The following is a 19,272-nucleotide window of genomic DNA, read 5'->3' as shown; positions in this document are numbered from 1 at the left end:
CTTTTTACGTAGAATCTATTATCGACAATGTTCATTAACTACGGTCGCCCATCGCGATCGATGAAATTACGACGAATTAAAACACATCGAGGAGACATTCGTGTGGACCGAACCGAAAACGACGCGTAATTCCATTTACATCAACGCGCGTCGCAAGATCGTCGGAATGACCGTGAGCCTTCGAAGCAATTGAACTGTCCACGCATAACCAACCGAGCAGATAAATCGAGCGCAATTACCATCCGCCAAATTGAATCGCGCGTCATAGCCGAATGGAAGTCAAATTTCTCTCTTATCGCTTCGAGCTAGCTCATTATTTGTCTTCGCTAACGAGATTGCCTCGTTCCTTTCTTTTCGCGAATCGTCCATCCACCAGAATGACCGAAAAGTAAATGAACAAAAAAAAAGAAAAAGAAAAAAGAAGAACAAGGAAGAGAAAAATTCCAGGTTTCAATGATTCAACGGCACAAACAGCAAATACTTTTAATTACTGTCGGTTGCCAAGGGTCTTCCTAATTGCATCTCAGATCCTCGAGCATCCTTTCACGTCCGTGAGTGGGCAGGGAATAATTAAAAAGAATAACTATTCGTTATCACGGAGAAAGCAGGTGGTCTGTGGTTAGATCGATCGCAATGTACACTGCCAGTCGTAAGCGTTAGGACACTTGGCCCATTTTGCACAGTCGATCTACACTGGCTCGCGAAAGTATTTGAAGAAACCATGCAACTTACAATTACGTTTGTCCATTGAAAAATTGTGTAGTTAATTCTGTAGCCAATATAAGTAGCATTGTCTGTTAAATTTCAGTATAACGATCAAACTGTTCCATCGACTGAAAGTTTTGACAACGAAAGAGCATCTGTACGACGTGAAACATCTCTGATGAGAGACAGACATACGCCGATTGATTTCTAAGCCTACCATATGTGTCATGTAACGTATTAAATAAAATACCTATTACAATTTTCCAACAAATATAACAAATAGATAGTGCTCCGATACTCGTGACTGATAGTGTATGTGTATGTGAGTTTGAGATGGACAGAATACGGTCAGCATGCAAAAGTTCTTATCAAAGCTTTCTCCTACGAATCTTCTCGTTTGACCAACGGAGATCAACGTGTTTGATCTGACATCCGATCGAGCATCTTTCTCGCGAGCTGATCTCGAAACGAGTCCAAGGTTTAGAAAGTGCGACGGGTCAGGTTTCGGTTTTTCTACTTTCCGTGAACCGGTCACTGTCTCGCTAGATCTACTCTCGCGTGAGATCGCTATCCTGCTTATTACTCGCGTACCGCGTAAAGATCATAGCCACCTACGCCGACAGGCTTAATGGAATTAAGATTAGACTCGTCGTGATGCTCGCGTGACGTCGAATAATGATACTCGTTCCAGATTGCGAGCATCTCCTTCTGTTGATCTCCAGATTATTCTAAGTCGGTAAGTGGATGAGAAACACAATGAAATTCTTATACGACTAGTTCATTACTCGTACAATTAAAATACGTAAATAGTTCAGTCCTTCGTTATATGGTAATTAAAATTTCCTTTGTCTTGGAATACGGGATCCTTGAAATATTTAACTATGTACGTGTATAATCCGGTAGATCACCGAATTGCAAAAATTTCATTTCTACGAGTACAGTATGGATTAATTTCTAATAGATACGCAATCAAAGCGATATTCATTGTTCCAATAAAAAATCGTATACGTTAGTAGCAAGGAATTCTTAGATATTTAGTTTTTATAAGAGAAAAACTATAGCATTGAATTGAGATGTCGACGTAAAGAATAAAAGGTCTGTATAAAACTTTACTAATTCCTAAACTTTGCTACCACGTCTCTCAATTTCGCTAAAAAATGTCTTAAGATATCGAAAGTTTCGAGCGATCCAAGTACAATAGCCAAGAATTGTATTTCTCCGAAATTGCTCGATCAGACTTGAGCAGAACACGAATTTCTGTTTTCTCGATCAACTCAACCGTATCTTAGGGAACAGTGGCTGCGAATAAATGGACAATCCGATAAATATCAGCAGAAGAGGGAGCTTTCTCGAACGACTGACTGGAAGAAGCAAACACGGAAGAAGCGAGCCAGAAGATGCAAATGGTAGTAATGAACTGTAGATTCGAAGAACATTATCGGAAAGGGAATAAAGTACCTGCGCAATTTCACGAAAGTATTCTAACACGTTCCTAAGATAGATATTCACGCTGTGTACTAATTTTTTACTAAATATATGTTTGCAATAAATGTCTCGTCATCTCTATGTACACGTTCAGATTGATTTCAAAACTGAACAATATAATCGCGACAGTCGTATTTTGTTACGGTGTTAATGAAATTTCTAAATGTTTTATACAACGTGTAGAGTATAATAGACGCAAAAGTTTTCAATGGTAATTGCTCAAATACCTCTGGGAGGCAGTATAAATCGACGGGGAAGACGGACAAGGTAGGAGATGAAAAAAAATTGCTGAAAGATGGGCGTGTGGATAGAATATGTTACAAGAAGGAAAGAGGCAGAGGAGGGAGGAAAACGATGGCAGCACGTGCCCTGGCTGCCGGTCGAAATCGGTTGGACGATTCCGGACAGGAAACGGGCCCGGCTTCACGGTCGATGGTCAGATCGTATCGATGAAAATTGCAATGGCCTCGCCGCGGCGAAACGTTCCAATTTCGCGAGAGAACAACGACACGCTGCATACACAACGACACTGCGACCCGACTCCAGGTACAGCCAATCGAAATACGTTCGACCATCCCGTCGTCGATCGTACACCCGGTTTTCGAATATGGCGATTGATACTCGTAATGCACATGGAACGAATCTAGTGCTGCTATAAACTCCCGATGGCAAAACCGCCCCATGCCTTGTAATTATAGCTCATACGCCCGTTGCGATTGCGAGCTTATTGTTACTGCATCGTGGTAAAAAGCAGACTTCCGCGCTTGAAAACGACGATGATAATAGGTATTGAAAGAGCGCAATTGAAAAAGTGTTCTCTGGTACTAGTCTCGAGTTGTTGCCATACTCGTTAATGGGAGCAGGGTGGAAGTTGGTGCAAGCTGGAATTGTGTAGAATAGGGAACATTTTCTTCTTTTTTTTTAACGATGATCTTTTTTTTATGATATAAGTATCCGTGTCTGGGATTTCTATTTTACGTGTATTTAAGTGTACGTGTACTTTGCACGAGGAACATTTTTATGATACGATCGACTAACGACTTCAATAAAATTTCAAAACGAAACATTTTCGAACCAAAGGTTCTGTTTAGAAAAGGAAAAGCTTATACAGTGCCACAGAAAGTATTTGCGTACGCTATTTTATTTATTATAGTACACGAAGCATTTTCGTGTCATTTAGTAATATTCTCATACCACCAAAAAACGCTTTATTGAAAAATACGTGTATGTGCAAATATTTTTTGTAGCAATTATAAAGTTAATCTAACGCGATTATAAATTTTATTATAGTAGATTTCTTCCTCTTCTCTATAATTTAGGCTTTAAACTTTTTTTTCCTTAGGTAGTAAACCTAATACGAGAAACAATTTTCACACGATTAATGTCGCTAGAAACTGCCTGTTGAGTACAAAGAGTTAACATATTCCAGATGGATAACAAGATATCTTGCTTTTTGTTATCTATTAGAAGGCACTTTAACGAGTTTTCAGTAACAAGTGATAAAAAGTCAGATTCATTACGTAAATTAATTTTTTTTTAATAATAATTAAGAATGATAAAAAAGTTAACGATATTGTAAAATTTCAATCAAAATATTTGTTGAAATTAATATCGAATAATTAATAATTTTTAACTGTATCAACAAACGATAAATTATTTAAGAAAATTTATCGGGGAAGGTAATAACTCTAATTATGTTTGCCAATAGAATATTTGAAATTTAATTCGTGTTATACGTTTTAGTATTTACGTGTATATGTATGTGCGTACATATATACGTATGTTTTAACGGACGGAGTACACATTTGCTACTATTAAGATTACTGTACCAAAACAGAAAATTAATCGATTAAATTCTCCCGAGAGAAATTATATCCGAAATTTTTAACTTTAATTAAAATCGAAATATTCGCGAAGTCATAGTTTCATTCTGAAAATTTCTTGGGTCTGTGTACCTATCTAAATAACTATTCTCATACCTACCGACTGCACGCGAATTAAAATATGAATATTTTAAAAACATACAGTCCTGCATATGAATATACGCGAATTACATTTCTAATACTACCGTGCACACGGCTATTGAAACGTACGACTATTCATTTTACATGGATTCATTCAGAACACGGATTTTTAATTCTTCAACACACGTTACATCTATACGTATACACATATCACTTTAATACGCTCTAAAACCCAGCGACTCTAATCTGGAATTCTCACCACATTTCCATAAAACGGAAAAATGCTAGAAAAATAAACGATAACATAAAGTGGGAGAATAGAAAATGCGATGAGAAGGGTAAAGAAGGGTTAAGAAATAGAAAACTGTATTGACAGCTTGGTCACGAAACGAACGTTAATATTGACCGAGTCCATAGGAAACTTTTGAAACTTTTATCAACGAAGAAAAATTTGCATAGAGTAAGAAACTTCAGGAGGAAAGGAAGCTTGGAATACGTATCAGCGAGGAAGAATCTTATATTGGTACTTCAATATCGGTCTCATCCATTCAAATCCTTCTATTCACGTTCCGTACCAATAGCAATCCCATTTTCGTTATCTACACGTAAAAATGTATCGAATCGGATTCCTTTTAGCGCAGTGATCTGTTGAAATCCAGCTTTGAGAAAAAACTTCGAGACTTTAACGAAGTTTCGTCGTTAATAAAGTATCTTTATCTAAAAAAGGGGACCATCCAAAGAGGATATTAAGCGGAGTGTAATGCCTCGGAGGTGAGTCTAATTGTAAAGCACGCCTCTTTCCTCGGGAAACGTGGCTGCTTGAAAATTTCTCGGTGACCCGTATTCCTTTAATATCGCCATCTCTAGTCCGCTTCATACGCGGCCGATATTGGCTGGATGTGATGAAAACGTTTCGTCGGAAAAATTGCCCACACGTAAAGTGCTACCCAATCTCGTCGCGATCAACATCGACTTTATCCCCAGGTCGGATTCAATATCATGTAAATGGTAACGCAAAGGGTTACCCAGACCGAGTCAGAGTGTCGTTTCGAACGAAAACCAATCGGCCATGCAGAGTAACTAGCAGTTAAATCGGCGGACACTTGACTGCGAGTTTGCTGATAAAACTATCGAAAGCGAAACGCATACTTTTTTCGGTCATGTTCGCATCGATGCGTATTTTTGGAGCAATTGAACTTCAAAGCGTTATTTTTTTATGTGGATTGGTTCTACTTCTTTCGAAGCAATTTGTAACGTTTATTTGAATGAGTTTTTTTTTAACGGTACATTTTTTGAAACATTTTTTCACGCGCTTGGTCTTTCTCGTTACAGTAAATTAAACGTTTATTTTCAGTGAATATTAATTAATCGAAGTGAAATTTAATCAGAGAATCGTACGTTGCTAAATTAAATTTGAGAAAATACCAAGTTTTTTGATATGAAATGTATGTATAAAAAATCTTTCTTTTCAATGACGATGACGCTTGATTTGAGAAAAGATCATTAATCAATTGTAGACCCTTGACAGGATACAGCAGTGACATTTCCTGCGGCACACCTGTACCGTCCTCGATTGCGATTATTCAAGCTTGAATCCGTATCAAAGCATTACTAACACGTATGTTGGGAACAACAAAGAGACTAATGTATTTCTTTTGTCGTGTAATGGGTATAATACACATTATGCATTACAAAGAAGTAATACGCACGATACGTCTGTCTATCAACTTCTCGGACTTGAAAATAAATATTCGTTATCAAACTGCGTAGACAAATTACATAAAGATTTAATTTCTCAATATATCACATATGGTTCTTAGATATATCAATTTCGTTAGATCTTATATTAAAATATTATCCTCTGTTCCATTTAATTGTACAAAAAAATCTAAAATCGATATCTGTATTGGTTTCTAAGAGAACAAGTTATAACAATTTATTTGGTGCACCCTGTGTATAAATAGACATAAATATAATATGATATGTATAATATATTACACGTACAATAGGTTCGTTAACAATATCCAACCAGTTCCTATAAAAAGCCAATAACTATTTTAAATTAACTTCTATTTACACTTTCAACATTTCTACACGCGTTCGTTTTTTCTCGTATAAAATATAAGCTTGCTCGCAATTTCAATCAACCATTTGATAAACAAAACGAAATAATCAACCGAAGCTTAAAACTTGCAACGAGTAAAATTATATCGTTGCAACGATCACAGTACAATTCATCGTCGCTATTAACAATTCGCTGCTGAATTTAATTAAATATTTCGCTCTCGTTCTCCAGATCACTGATTACTTCGTTCTTAAAGTCGTGTTCTTGCTGAGTGCTTTCGTTCTGTTGCAACCAAATGCACTGAACTACGTTAGGTTCAGTCTGCGTGTTCGTCGAAACTGAACTAGACTGATTGTAATAACCCATGTCAGCGTTAAAAAGAATATCACTTATGGCGTGCTGAACTGCGCTTCGAGTACGAGCTGAATAGCGTTTCAATTTATTCGCCACGAACATTCCGTAGCTGTAACACTCGTCCTCGCTTGGTGTTTCCACTGCCTTAGACATCTTTTCTATTCGTTCGTTCTCTGATTGCAGTTTGTTTACTTTGATAGGTGGAGGAGAATGTTCGTCGCGATTAACGTTAACCTACAAATTATTCATCAAATCGTTAAATTTGTTGTTTACCTGTCGATAATTTCGAGATTTGATGCGATTTTGAAAGATTTCAGAAGACTTTTTTTGTTTTTATAGAATTACGTTTTGAAATACTTACAAAAGATTTGTTGGAACGGAGAACATCTTTTTCGATAAGAAAAGTTAATGAATCATAAAGGAACCATGTGGATCCCGAAGGTCTGTCAGAATCTAGATAGAGAATTATAAAATAAACTATTACTAACAATGATTTCATTAATGATAACATCATCGAACAAACGGAAACCGGGTCACTATCTGTGTTGAGAACAAGTTCTTTCGGACTCGTTTACGTTTCTTTCACGTCGTTCTCGACAACGAATTTTCGCTGCTTGCCTTCGTGCACGTCTTCCATCGAAATCGATTCTGTCGAAATGCGCGCTTCTACGAAATTGTTGTAACAGTAGAAACACATTCTCTATGTTGTTTTTCTTTGTAAAGGCGAGAACAGAAATTGGACAAAAAAGTCTTACAGATTCATAGAATAGAAGCATATTTCATCTCATTTCATTCAAGATGTTCACGAACTAGAAATATTTTTAACCCATCGAGCGATTATGTCGTATATGTACCATTCAGAACCAGAGTCCATTCATAATGGAAATGACGGCTATAATGAATACTATTGTGTCTCAATGTACATGTTTATGTCGAATATGTTGACTTATGAGACCTTTCTGTATTGAACCTTGAAATATCTAATCATACTAACATACTCTTTAAAAGTTATCTTCTGTGCAATAACAAGTTTAATCCTCGAGATGCTAAAGTATTGATATTGACAAAGAAGTATTATTATATAATTGTTTGTACGCTAATGCGAAGAAATCGTGCCACTGTGATGTACACATTCGGTGATAAACCATAACGCCCGAGAGGTTCAAACAGAAGAGGGAGACCTAAATATTAGCCCAGGGCGTCTAGAAAATTGGTCAAGAAACAAATAGAACATGGACTTGAATCGCAAAGAACCCAATTTCCGTATCTACAGTCTCGAGAATCCCAATTCCTCCAATGATTAAATTCATCCAACATACCTCCCTCAGCCATCTCGCTAATCTTCCTTACTTTTACCCTCTCTCTCCTAAACGAGGAAAGAATGGTATCCATCTTTCTCTTGCATTCCAATGAAGACACCGGTTTTTTAATAATCAAGGAGAGTTCATCAGCGACTTCTTGCCAAGCATCGTGTCGTCTATTTTTTTGATGGTATTCAGAGTTCCCCGGGTTCCATAGAACCTCCTTGTTCTTGTATAAGTTCACCAGCGAGAGCCCCATATCTTTCGACCAATCCATAATTTCTCCTCAATGACAAACTTTCATTAATGAGTGATAGAAATCGACGAATAAGGATTGTAAGATGAACGATAGGAATATAGAAAGACGTGAACACAAAGAAATACACTAGAAATTCGTTCCTTCCTCTAACGTCGGTAGGAGTACACTGGTTGCGCGGCGCTGCCTGTTCGCTGTCGAGGCCGCTGTTCGCGTACACACAGGCGCAACGCGCCGCGCGGAACGTGCTCCAAGCACTTGAAACCGTTGGTTTAATGGCCGCTGGGAAGAGACCACACGACCGTGGAAGAGACCGACCGACCGTTCGCGCGCACACAAGCGCGCACACAGCCGCGCACACAGCCGCGTTCACAGCCGCGTTCACAGCCGCGTTCCAGCCACGGCGCGCTGAGAAATACGCCAGCGTATTTCGTCCAAAATGGCCGCTCCTCGCCGTTCTCGAGTACACTTTGCACGACTCGACGCAATGTCTTCTATGCGGAGGAACGTGACCCAACGTATTTTACGTCGCGACGTTCCAACACCGTCACCAGCCAAGCAAACATGTTTACACTGACAACGTCTCAGGACGATTGAAAAGGAATTGGGAGAATCGATGTGCTATTGTGCTATCGGAACTTCGATTATAAGAATCGTTTGTTCCTCAAAGGAGTCCCAAGTTATAAGCTTTGTTTAGACTTTGGAAGAGGGTAAGATTCTTTGGATGGGTGAAGAGTTTGGATGTTCCGACTTGAACCCACCGATCTTCAAGTTCGTGGCATTAATGGTTCACAGCTAACATTACGTTCACCAAATTCTTCTCATCGCGGCTAAATTTCTTTTTATATGCATGTAATCTTGGATGTGACGCAAAGTTACATTTTTCAGGAGAAATAACTTGGAGATCAATCCAGTGCGTGTGCATCTAACATAGTAGTTTTATTACTATTATCTGAAATCGTAAGTAAACGTTGAAAATAAAAATTGCTTCTTACATTCCTATTTAAATTATAATTGCTGTAATATCCTGGAAGGACCGTAGGAAAGACAAATTTGTAGGTAAAGTTGAGACCGGACATATCTTTCAAACCAAGGAATCTATCTCTATATGGCATATATAATTGATAGACACTTATTGCTAGAGTGATTTGATCGCTCTAACGATCAAGAGAAGACCCAGGTTGATCCTAAGACTACCCTGTTGCCTTCCACTTCATAAAGCATCCTGAACTTTCTCAAAGAAGGTAAATGGGCATATCGATCAACTAACTACAAACTTTTAAATATTTCCTAAAGTAGCCCCGACCGCACTCTATTTAGTCCTTCGCAGAACTTTTTACGACGTACCCTCTATTAAGCTCCCGCAAAGGAAATTTGTCGTAAAATAAAATACCTTTTCAAACATTTTACACAAAATTAATTCGACACGTGAACACCTGTGAGAGACTTTTTAATTATAGGACGAATACAAAGTTGCAAGGACCGACTAATAGGTACGGGAATATTCGTGGCAAATACGACCTGTCGCGCAGTGTCGCGCACAGAGACTGAGCAGTTCTGGAAAATGCAGTTTCGTACAACAAAAAGTTATTGCGCGATTTCGACTTATTTTGAAACACTCCATTTGTAGCACGAATTACTTGTCTACTCTATAAACGTGAGTTGTCAGATGGTTGTCGAGACATTTGTTAGACCTGGTACGAAGTTTGAGGATTCGAGGTTTGGGGAAATTACAAACGTTGAAACGAAGGTAGAAAAAGACGGCGTAGAAAACTAAAACAATTCAAATCTGCAGTTCATAATTACGAGATAAGTTCTAGAAATTGAAATTTCATCCTCTTTTATAAATTAACTTATTTTGTACCAATTACTCGTAGATGAAGATATTACGATTGATCGATAATTTAAATACGTCGGTTGAAAGCTAAAAATTCGACTGTAAATTCTGGAATAAAGCGGCAAATCCTTTGATACGAAGTTGCGAGGACAAAATGGAACAGAGTTTCCTTACGTACCCTCGTCGTACAACTTTGACCTATACCCTCGTCGCATAATCACGTAAAAATGATTTTGACTAAAAATATACAAATTGTTCCCAAGGAACTACGTATGATTGAAGTTTCATTTATAAAAAAGGAACGACATTTTACACGCATCAAGCTAGTACCACTGACTATCCACGTCGTTATTCTTTTTATACATGTAGGTAACATTAGTAGCCTGAATGGAAAGTTCCTCGGTCATCAATAACCAATGTTGCGTGTTATAATACATATATGTTACAAGATTTTATTGCACATATGTAACTACAACAGTTTTACTACGCTATACGATAAAAAGACTATCGCAACGAGTTCTTGAATTCGTGTTTATACCAAGCTTGTATATGGTTTGGCCAATCAGTAGAATAAGAATAGTAGAATAAGAAAGTAGGGTAAGACGATAAATTTATACGTACTACGCACACAATAGCGTAAGAGTATAGTGCCTTATAGAAATAATAAATTATCTGATCATCCTCATAACTAGAAAAAACAAAACGAATTAGCTTGATATATTATATAACAAAATTATACTATATAGATATATTTATATCGTATCCATATTAGAATTGAAATCGATCTATTTGAAATTGATTTGACTTTACATACTGTATTAACTTTTAATTTCATGATTATAGAAATCTCTGAGAAATGTCTCGGTTAACAGGTTAAAAGTAGCACTGTATTCTTTTGAATTGTTATAATTTGATCCGTGCATTGAACATCGACTATTTTAAACATCGTTTGCATATAATCTCTTTGATGATTCATTGGAATGCAGGGACCACGCGGATCGGATTTTTAGTGCTGTTCAACTTATTGTTCGGAACAAATGCCGTGCACGTTCTACAGCAACGCACAAGTGCTTGTGTTATGAGTGTGTCGCGGTTTAGTCTTCATGGAACCAAAGTTGCATTATAATGACATACCGTGTATTATAATGTTATTAGATCTCTTTATGACTAACAGGATAATCTAGATAGTGTGCAACATGTGAACTTCAATTTAAATTAATACTTTTGCAATAGAAACTCATGAGTCACACTGTCGATCAAATATACTTTTCATGCTAGATATGAAAATAAAGCAATTAAGTTTTATAATTAGCATTACATTAAGCGAGAAATAACGTAACTTTCTTCATTTTGTATAATTTACATATCCTTGTAACACGTGTGTGGATAATTCCTTGTCTGAGAAATAAATCTACGTGGAAAACAAAAATAATTCTGTTACGTATATTTGTTAAATCTTGAAATTAAATCTTAAGAAGTGAGCAAAACGGGGACGATAAATTCGCTTTCGAATCGGTTGGATGCATTCGCGCGTGCAGAAAAATTCCTCGAGAGTACGGTCACTCGTACGAAAAGGTCGACTTTCCTTTTTGCGGTATCGAGATTGTATGCTGTAAAACGATACGAATTGATTGCAGCAATGACATTCGACTATCGTTGCGGCGCGGCGCGCGGTATGAGCTCCAGGGGGAGCCGAGATATTGGCCTCGAAGAGGTTAAAATTTTCGAAGGCAGGGTATATCGGAAAAAGGAGACACTTCATTACCGCGTCACGCTATCGACTCCATATAATACTAGTTCTCTCTTATCCTCTACGTGACTCAATTTACTCGCGCGATTGCGGTTCTATTACCCGGCGAGCGACCGTCGCGCTTGTTAGAATCAGGCGTTAGAAGTTTCTTCGTCTCGGGCATTAACTTCCTCGAAATGAAATTCCGGTGAAAACTACTATACGAAATGCTACTTTCCGCGATTTCTCTAAATTAGGAGATTGCCGGTAGGAAAATATACTGAAACTTTTCGTAAAGCTTATTCCGTTTAGAACTTTTGTAATGGTCTTTAAATGGTTGTGTGCTATTTTTAAATGATATACGGGAGAAATTAATGGTAATTGGACCACGTGCTTTATTTCGAACATAATGATGTTTCTGATTATTTAGATTTGTGCAAATATATAGAATTAATTATTTTCAAGAATATTTTATCTTTCTTATGTAATATCTATGTATATAAGAACAGTCTTTTGAATAAAATTATATGTTGGAAATGTATAAGAAGCTTGTGCTTTGAATCGTATCTTCATATTAAAGGAAACACCAATTTCGCTTTAATTTACGATGTCTAATTGTTATTTCATTTGACTACAAATTAGTCTACACAGAATTGCTTAATTAGTGTTGTACGATATTACATGGCATCGGTATTAAGAGATTTAATCATTATACATTATACTATCTATCGTGTAACCTATTTTATGTACGGCACAAGTTATTTAGCACAGCGCACCTTCCAAGGAATTAACATAACTCACATCAATCGATTCAAATTAACTTCCATCTTATTCATTCCCTTTCCAATACTCTTATATAATGAAATACAATCACATTCCAGCATAGTTATGTATAACCAATATCGATTTCGACATAAAATAATTGCTCTAAGTGCGTTACTCTAATGTTAGATCGATCGTACACTCGTGCACAAACGTCTTAGGACAGCAGTTACATTTGCCCTAAATTTGGGATGAATCGAAACCATTCGAATGTACGAAGTAATTATATTCTATTATATGTGACAAATTCTTTGTTTCGTTATTGGGAACACGAAAAATCTTCAAAAATGAGAGAATTTGTTAATATTTAGATCAATCTGACCAAAAGAACCAATTCGTAATTTTTCATAGAAACTTTATAGACTTAGAATGATACATTTCTATAGAATACATAAATAAAATTTCCTTATATATATTTTTTATGATTTCGTTGAGTCAAACCGTTTGATAAGTTTTGTACTTCAATTTGTAATTCCGTGTAGTATTAATCTTCATAACCAAACGTTATATACTTTTTCTTCTCTTCGCAAATACCCCATAATTTCTTGCTATTCTCTGCCTATTAAAAACAGCACCTGTTCTTAGACCTTCGGGCGAGACTAGATGATTCAGTTCTAAAACAAAGAAAATTCTGTAACAGCTGTATCTTCTACAAATTCGCGGTTTTGTCATCATAAAACGTTCGCTATTAACATGTTTACGAGACGGGCTCTTCAACGTTTGCATTTCCACCGGCTGCCATGCGTCGATTGATATTTATCTCGTACGCGGATCAATTTGCGCGAACGATTGCGCTTACGGTTACAATGCAAGCGAATCGAATGTATGTTCGCTGGAAACGGTAAACTCGATGGAACACGGAGCCTCCCAGCAATCGGGGCTTCGGTCTTTCGAGCGAATGAGAGTGCATCGCAAGCGCCGCGCCGATCGCTAATTCGAATTCAAATCACGTCCCTCGCTCCGTACGTCTACGCACCGCCATTAAGTTGTGTACAGGTAACCGGTGCCGGTCGAATCGAAACATACTGTTCACCGACTTCCAAAGAAATTTTATTGTACAGGTGAATTGGTTTCGTTTATTCAACTGTCCTTGTTTTAGGTTGGAGTACTTAAATATATTTTACTTCGTTAAATTTTCTTTGTAGTCGTTGTCCTTTTATTGAAAATAGTTTCGAATATCCGAATTAACGAACGGTTCTGTAATGTACTAAAGTCAACCAAAATAAATAAGTACCTGTCCTAGATTTCTGGTACATTTTCTAAAAGCTCAGAACGTTTTAGTAAAAAGTATTAAGTTTGAACATAAATAACGTAATCTAGCTGCGGGACATAAGAATATGTTTGCTTATCACCATTAATTACCATTAATATCTAATTGTGAGAATACTCTTCGGATGTCAATGTCGTGGAATAAAAAGTTGAAAGAAACCAAAATTTAACAAAATAAAAATATTCTATTGGAAGATTAAAAATTGTCAAGCTTAAGAAATTGAAAAATTCGCAACATTCAAGAACGTTTTTTTTTTTCAATGATCAGAGCAAGTATCCGCTTGAAATAGTTTCGCTCCGTTTTGATTTTGAAATCGTTAACGAGGAGCACTATGAGCATGCAAAAATATTTATGCACTTCTAACACGCTTCGTATAAACTTTGTCCCGAGATGTAGATCATATCAATCAGTTGACGCATAGATAATTTTAAAGCACACGTCCCGCCACACGAATGAATGGCGCTGCATAAGTAAATGGTTGAATGAACGGAAAGAACGAGTGCCAAGTGCGAAAACAAGAATGGAAGTGTGTTCCTTACCCAAGCTACATATAAGCTGCTCTTATGCACACTGTTTACATCTCTGCCGTAATCTGTATAAACTGTGTGTTCTGTCTATGACGGTGAGCTTCTGCACTGAGATACTTCAAGAGAAAATTTTCGAGAACTCGGTCAATGTACTTTAGTGACCTCGATTAATTTTTGTACTCCGCCATGAGCTCATTTAAATATTTATTTTTACTCAGCGTATGTTTTACCCGATACATTAGCATATGTAAAATGCTATTGTATAGATCGAAAAATAGTCGGTTAATTAATTTTCTATAACTGTTGATATTATTTTGCAACTCACGAAAAACATGATAATTCGTAGAGATATGGAAAATAAAGCGAAATCTCTCATCCGGAGTTTACAAGCGTATATTTTTAAACTACAATACATTTTTAATTCCGTACACGCCATACATGTTGCACTTTGCGAAATTTTTATTCGTTAACATTACATAATCCACGTCCAAGATAATTTTATTAAAACTTAATCCACGTTTATGAAGAGCATTATTCTCTTGCTTGTACGCATTTTCATAACAATAAAATAACCTTCTATCTACATACAACGTGTCTAAAATTCAACTCAAACAATACACCTCGTACAATAACGATTGCCGAATAAATGATTTCTGTATGGTATTTATGATGTTATGGTAATCGGTATTACGTATAATATGCATTACAAAAAATGAACGATAGGAATAAAGGATATAAATTATACGATGTAATATTTGCTCCAGAATATATTTCGTGGCAATAACACCCAAATCCGAGATTACGTTAACAGCTAACCGATATTCGCGAATTTAACATGGTGTTTTGTCTCGCGGGCAGATCGTGAAAGCAACTCGTGATAAGATCGCGCGATAAAAGTACCATTTAACGAAAACGAAAGGTGACGTTATCGGTGACAACGTTATCATATTACCAGGCGTTATTCACCTCGTTGGTCACGAAATACGTGACTATACTTTTATACATATCGACTGTCAGATTACGAAACTCCATTCTAGTAGAACAAGATTCTAAGAATCGATAGGTGATAGTATTGTGGATTACGTGATCAGAGAGAGAAACTAAAGGAAACGGAAAAGGCAAATAAAAAAAGGGCAGTTAAGTATAATTCCATTCATATTGCTTTGATAAAATTTCTATGTAAATTACAAATTTTATTTCTCTATATAACGTAGGATGAATTAACTGTTGGTTGGTTAAGATGGATGATCAAATAGTTTCGAGAAAATATAACGTGTCATTAGCTTCTGCGCAAGCAAGTTGTGGACGAAATAAAATTCACGTTCAACGGAACTAAAGCTGATTTCCATCGATTCTGGACATAGAATTATCTCCCAGCTTTACCTAATCCCGTGATTGCAGCGAAGAGAATAATTTATCCACTTTGGAAGCACTTGGTACACCGACTATTTAGCTAGCCGTGGGAAAGACTCGAGAAACGACGTAACGCTAGTACTAAGACCTGTTATACATTGTAGCCACTTAACGACCATCCTAACAGCTGTCTTAGCGGCTGTCATTAGCAAGCTTGGTCCTCTTTCGCCAAACATGGTAGTTCATCCCGCAAGGTGAGAGCAATTCCCGTGCCTTTCGATTGTTCAGGCTGAAAATGCAAATGATAAGATCTTGCCACTTACAGTACTTTGACGATACAAACAATGAAATTAATTATTAAATGATGCAACGAGTGCCTGTTGATGTTTTATAACATTCGATAAGTGCATAATATGGTTATTAACAATGAAATTATAAACGAGTAAGGTGTGAAACTTGTATTCAGGAATCTTTGTAATACAGAGACAAAAGCGCAAATATTATGTGGAGAATATGTTCCTTACATCAAGATAGAGAGCGATTTTTATCGTCTTGCTGACGTAGAAAATCCTATTCTTACTCGCGATAATACCTATCCAAACATTTCAACGTCCGAATCACAGAAACAAAGAATTCAGACGTATCATTCTGTTTTATTCACTGCGCTCCATAGAATTATGTATCTCCCGCGTCAGCATTTTCGGGGAGATTCTATTTTTCACGTGATACTTTTTTGAAGAAACACGTGAGAAATCATAGATCGTAAAATTCCGAATATCTAGAATCTAAATATCTACAGCTAGAAATATTTACATTTATAAATTAGCTAAATATTTGTGTTTGAAGTAATATATTTATTTAAAAGATAAAATATGTTCTATTATATGGCCAACACACATCCTAACATGGATCTTTGTATATTTATAATTTATAGGAGATTTAAATGTACAAATAGTATTATGTACTCTTCATATTTAATCATACTATATCTATGATATAGTATGGGAAAGTATACAGTACCCAAAGTACAGTACAGTTACTCGTAATATGTAGAGGATGAAACAAATTTCTATTTAGATTCAATCTGTGAGCGTTTACAAAATTGAACTTGCATGAAAATCCACGAGATGCAAAAAAAAAAAAAAAATCAATGAACTTATCAAAGCTCTCTCTACATATTCCCACGTGCTCATTTGTTAATTGTATAGTAGTTTAGTTGCTTCAGTTTATACTACAGTTACATTGCATTAATTTACGACAAAACTTGTAAATGGATATCGCTAATAGCTCTTGCTTCCATTGTATTCATGAGCAAAAGGGCTAGCTCCCAAGGGTTTCAATTTTCTCGGGAATCTCGCGCCTTCAGTTGTGACGAGCCTGGAGTGCTAGGAGTATCGATCCCGCAGGAATCGCGTATGCGCGCATCAGGTCTTCCCAACGTAGATAAACATACGATATAATAAATAAATATTAGACAATAGTTTTGATCGAAACAACCCACTTGCCTCTAATTGTAATCTTGACGAATTGTGAACCCTATAGCGTACAGTTCACGAATGGTCAATAATTTTAAACCAATTTCAAATTACGCAATAATTAAAATGTTTACCATATAGGAATAGAAAGAGAAATTATTAACTCTGTTTATTTATTTAAGATCCGTTTTGATGGTCTTTCGTGCTTTATGTAAAGAATGGTATTAATGGTATTGACCCTAGTAATGGACTTCTAAAAACTATCATTCTAAAAAGAAAGTATCGTAAAAAAACGCACTATACGTAGTGGGTTAAGCAGAGAAACAGACCAGCGAAAAAGGATGTTAAGGTTTAAGTGGATTGAACAATATGCGGAGAAATTAGAGAGACATTAATGGTATGATGAACAGTACTTCTATATAAATTAGTGACTTTCGACAACAACACGAGGCAAAAAATTTTTTAGGGGGAATATAAGTGATAGCTAAAGGGGAGTTCTTATGAGAGAACACTTGAAAACGTCTGTCCGTATTCGTTCCTGCTTTTTTAACAGACAAGGAGGAAAAAATCTCTATCAAAGGTTCGTTTGAATTACACTTTGGTTAATTTAGTCTAATAAATAATACAGAATAAAGTACATGTGAAGGAATATATTTTTCACTTGTCCTTTTCTTGAATCTCATAATAATTAGTCATTATTATTTTACTGAAATTTAAGTCGATATAATGAAAACATCAATTTGTATTACGTCTTTACTTCGTTCTCCCTTTGTTCTTGGAAGATTAACATAGAATATAAATTATCGGAGAACGAGGAGAATAAAAGATACGGAATAATGAATATTGTTTCTGAAACTTTCGACGACACGAATTATTATCGAGGAAAAGATGCTTTCAATTAAGAAATAATTCTGAAATAACGAATCTAGAAACAGTTGATATTTGCTGCAGACACGTACAAGCTAAGAAATCTTTCTTCCTCGCTTTTTACGCAAGTATCGTTCGCCAACTTTCGTAGCGCACAATGAAAGCAGCTGGCTCACTTCGTGGTCCATTTATTTCCTATAAAAACTTGAAAATCCAAGTCTCGCCAGAAATATATATTTCAGAGGAACTGTCTTCAATTTACACTGTTCATTTAATATAATCTTTGATAAAAGATAAAGTTTCTAATTCCATCAAAAATTCTTTTCAAATTTCTCCCCAAAAGGAAAGTACATTAATTATACAAATGAATATACATTCTAATATTAACGATATTCACGTGAAACTAGAACATTATTCATTCGATATAATATACCTCTCATACTCTCGTAAAGCTCATTGTTCATTCATACTCGTGAAATATGTACTATAAATATAATTAATTTTGTAGCATTCATTATTATTGGAAGTTTACGTAGCTTAGAGGCATCAATTGCTGAGATTTCTAAATGGACAACTCATAAGACAAAACGACATCGGAAGTTTTAGTTTCAGATTCTTAATATTACGTATGTTTGATTGAAGATTGTAATATATTCCAAGTAACGTTGTCTTTTGTTCTATATTTACAAAATAGATTCTTAATATTACGTATGTTTGATTGAAATATATTCCAAGTAACGTTGTTTTTTATTCTATATTTACAAAATAGATTAAAAGTTCATAATAATTTTACTAGTTTGATCAGAAAATGCTGGCCCCTTTTTTAAAAAGTTACTTAATCTTACGACCCTACATTGAACGGATTAATCGAATGGCTAATAATTTATAAAATTCGCTTCTAGAATTTGGCTCGATGGTAATTTGTAATTTGTGACTTGTAAAGTTTCGCCAATGATACTAGTATAGACACTATAGGCACCATAGATTTTCAGGAGCCCCTTTAATCTTTATTACAAACACAGCTAACTATAAACCAACTGTAGGTGGGAATCTTTGAAGTATCAGAGTATAGGAAACTGGATACGAACGTTAAAGTTCCTTCGACCGAGGTCTATCTCTTAATTGAACCACCGCCAAGTTCAAACACCGCTAAATCGACGAGAAACGACGGGGAACCATGCTGGACGGAAGAACGATAGGAAGCAACGCATCGAAGGAACGAACACACTTTCTTGATGTTTCCATGGTCGGACTAAGGCGAG

The 19,272-nt window shown here is 36.1% G+C and overlaps 2 protein-coding genes across 2 annotated transcripts in view; both read right to left on the bottom strand.

Moving 5' to 3' along the window:
* LOC117206756 overlaps window positions 1-19,272 on the bottom strand; it is a 199,171-nt gene that overhangs the window by 67,101 nt on the left and 112,798 nt on the right. The window lies entirely within an intron of this gene.
* Window positions 6,267-8,411, bottom strand: LOC117208970. The gene is made up of 3 exons (XM_033450527.1): window positions 7,893-8,411; window positions 6,935-7,026; window positions 6,267-6,807 (listed from the first exon to the last, which is right to left on the bottom strand). The coding sequence occupies exons 1-3, from the start codon at window positions 8,149-8,151 to the stop codon at window positions 6,421-6,423; spliced, it is 738 nt and encodes a 245-aa protein (XP_033306418.1). The 5' UTR covers window positions 8,152-8,411; the 3' UTR covers window positions 6,267-6,420.

Source organism: Bombus bifarius, unplaced genomic scaffold (assembly GCF_011952205.1).
Source record: "Bombus bifarius isolate JDL3187 unplaced genomic scaffold, Bbif_JDL3187 scf7180000007966, whole genome shotgun sequence".
Lineage (NCBI taxonomy): Eukaryota > Metazoa > Arthropoda > Insecta > Hymenoptera > Apidae > Bombus > Bombus bifarius.
Note: the sequence above shows the minus strand (reverse complement) of the source record. Positions and strands in the feature narration are given on the sequence as shown.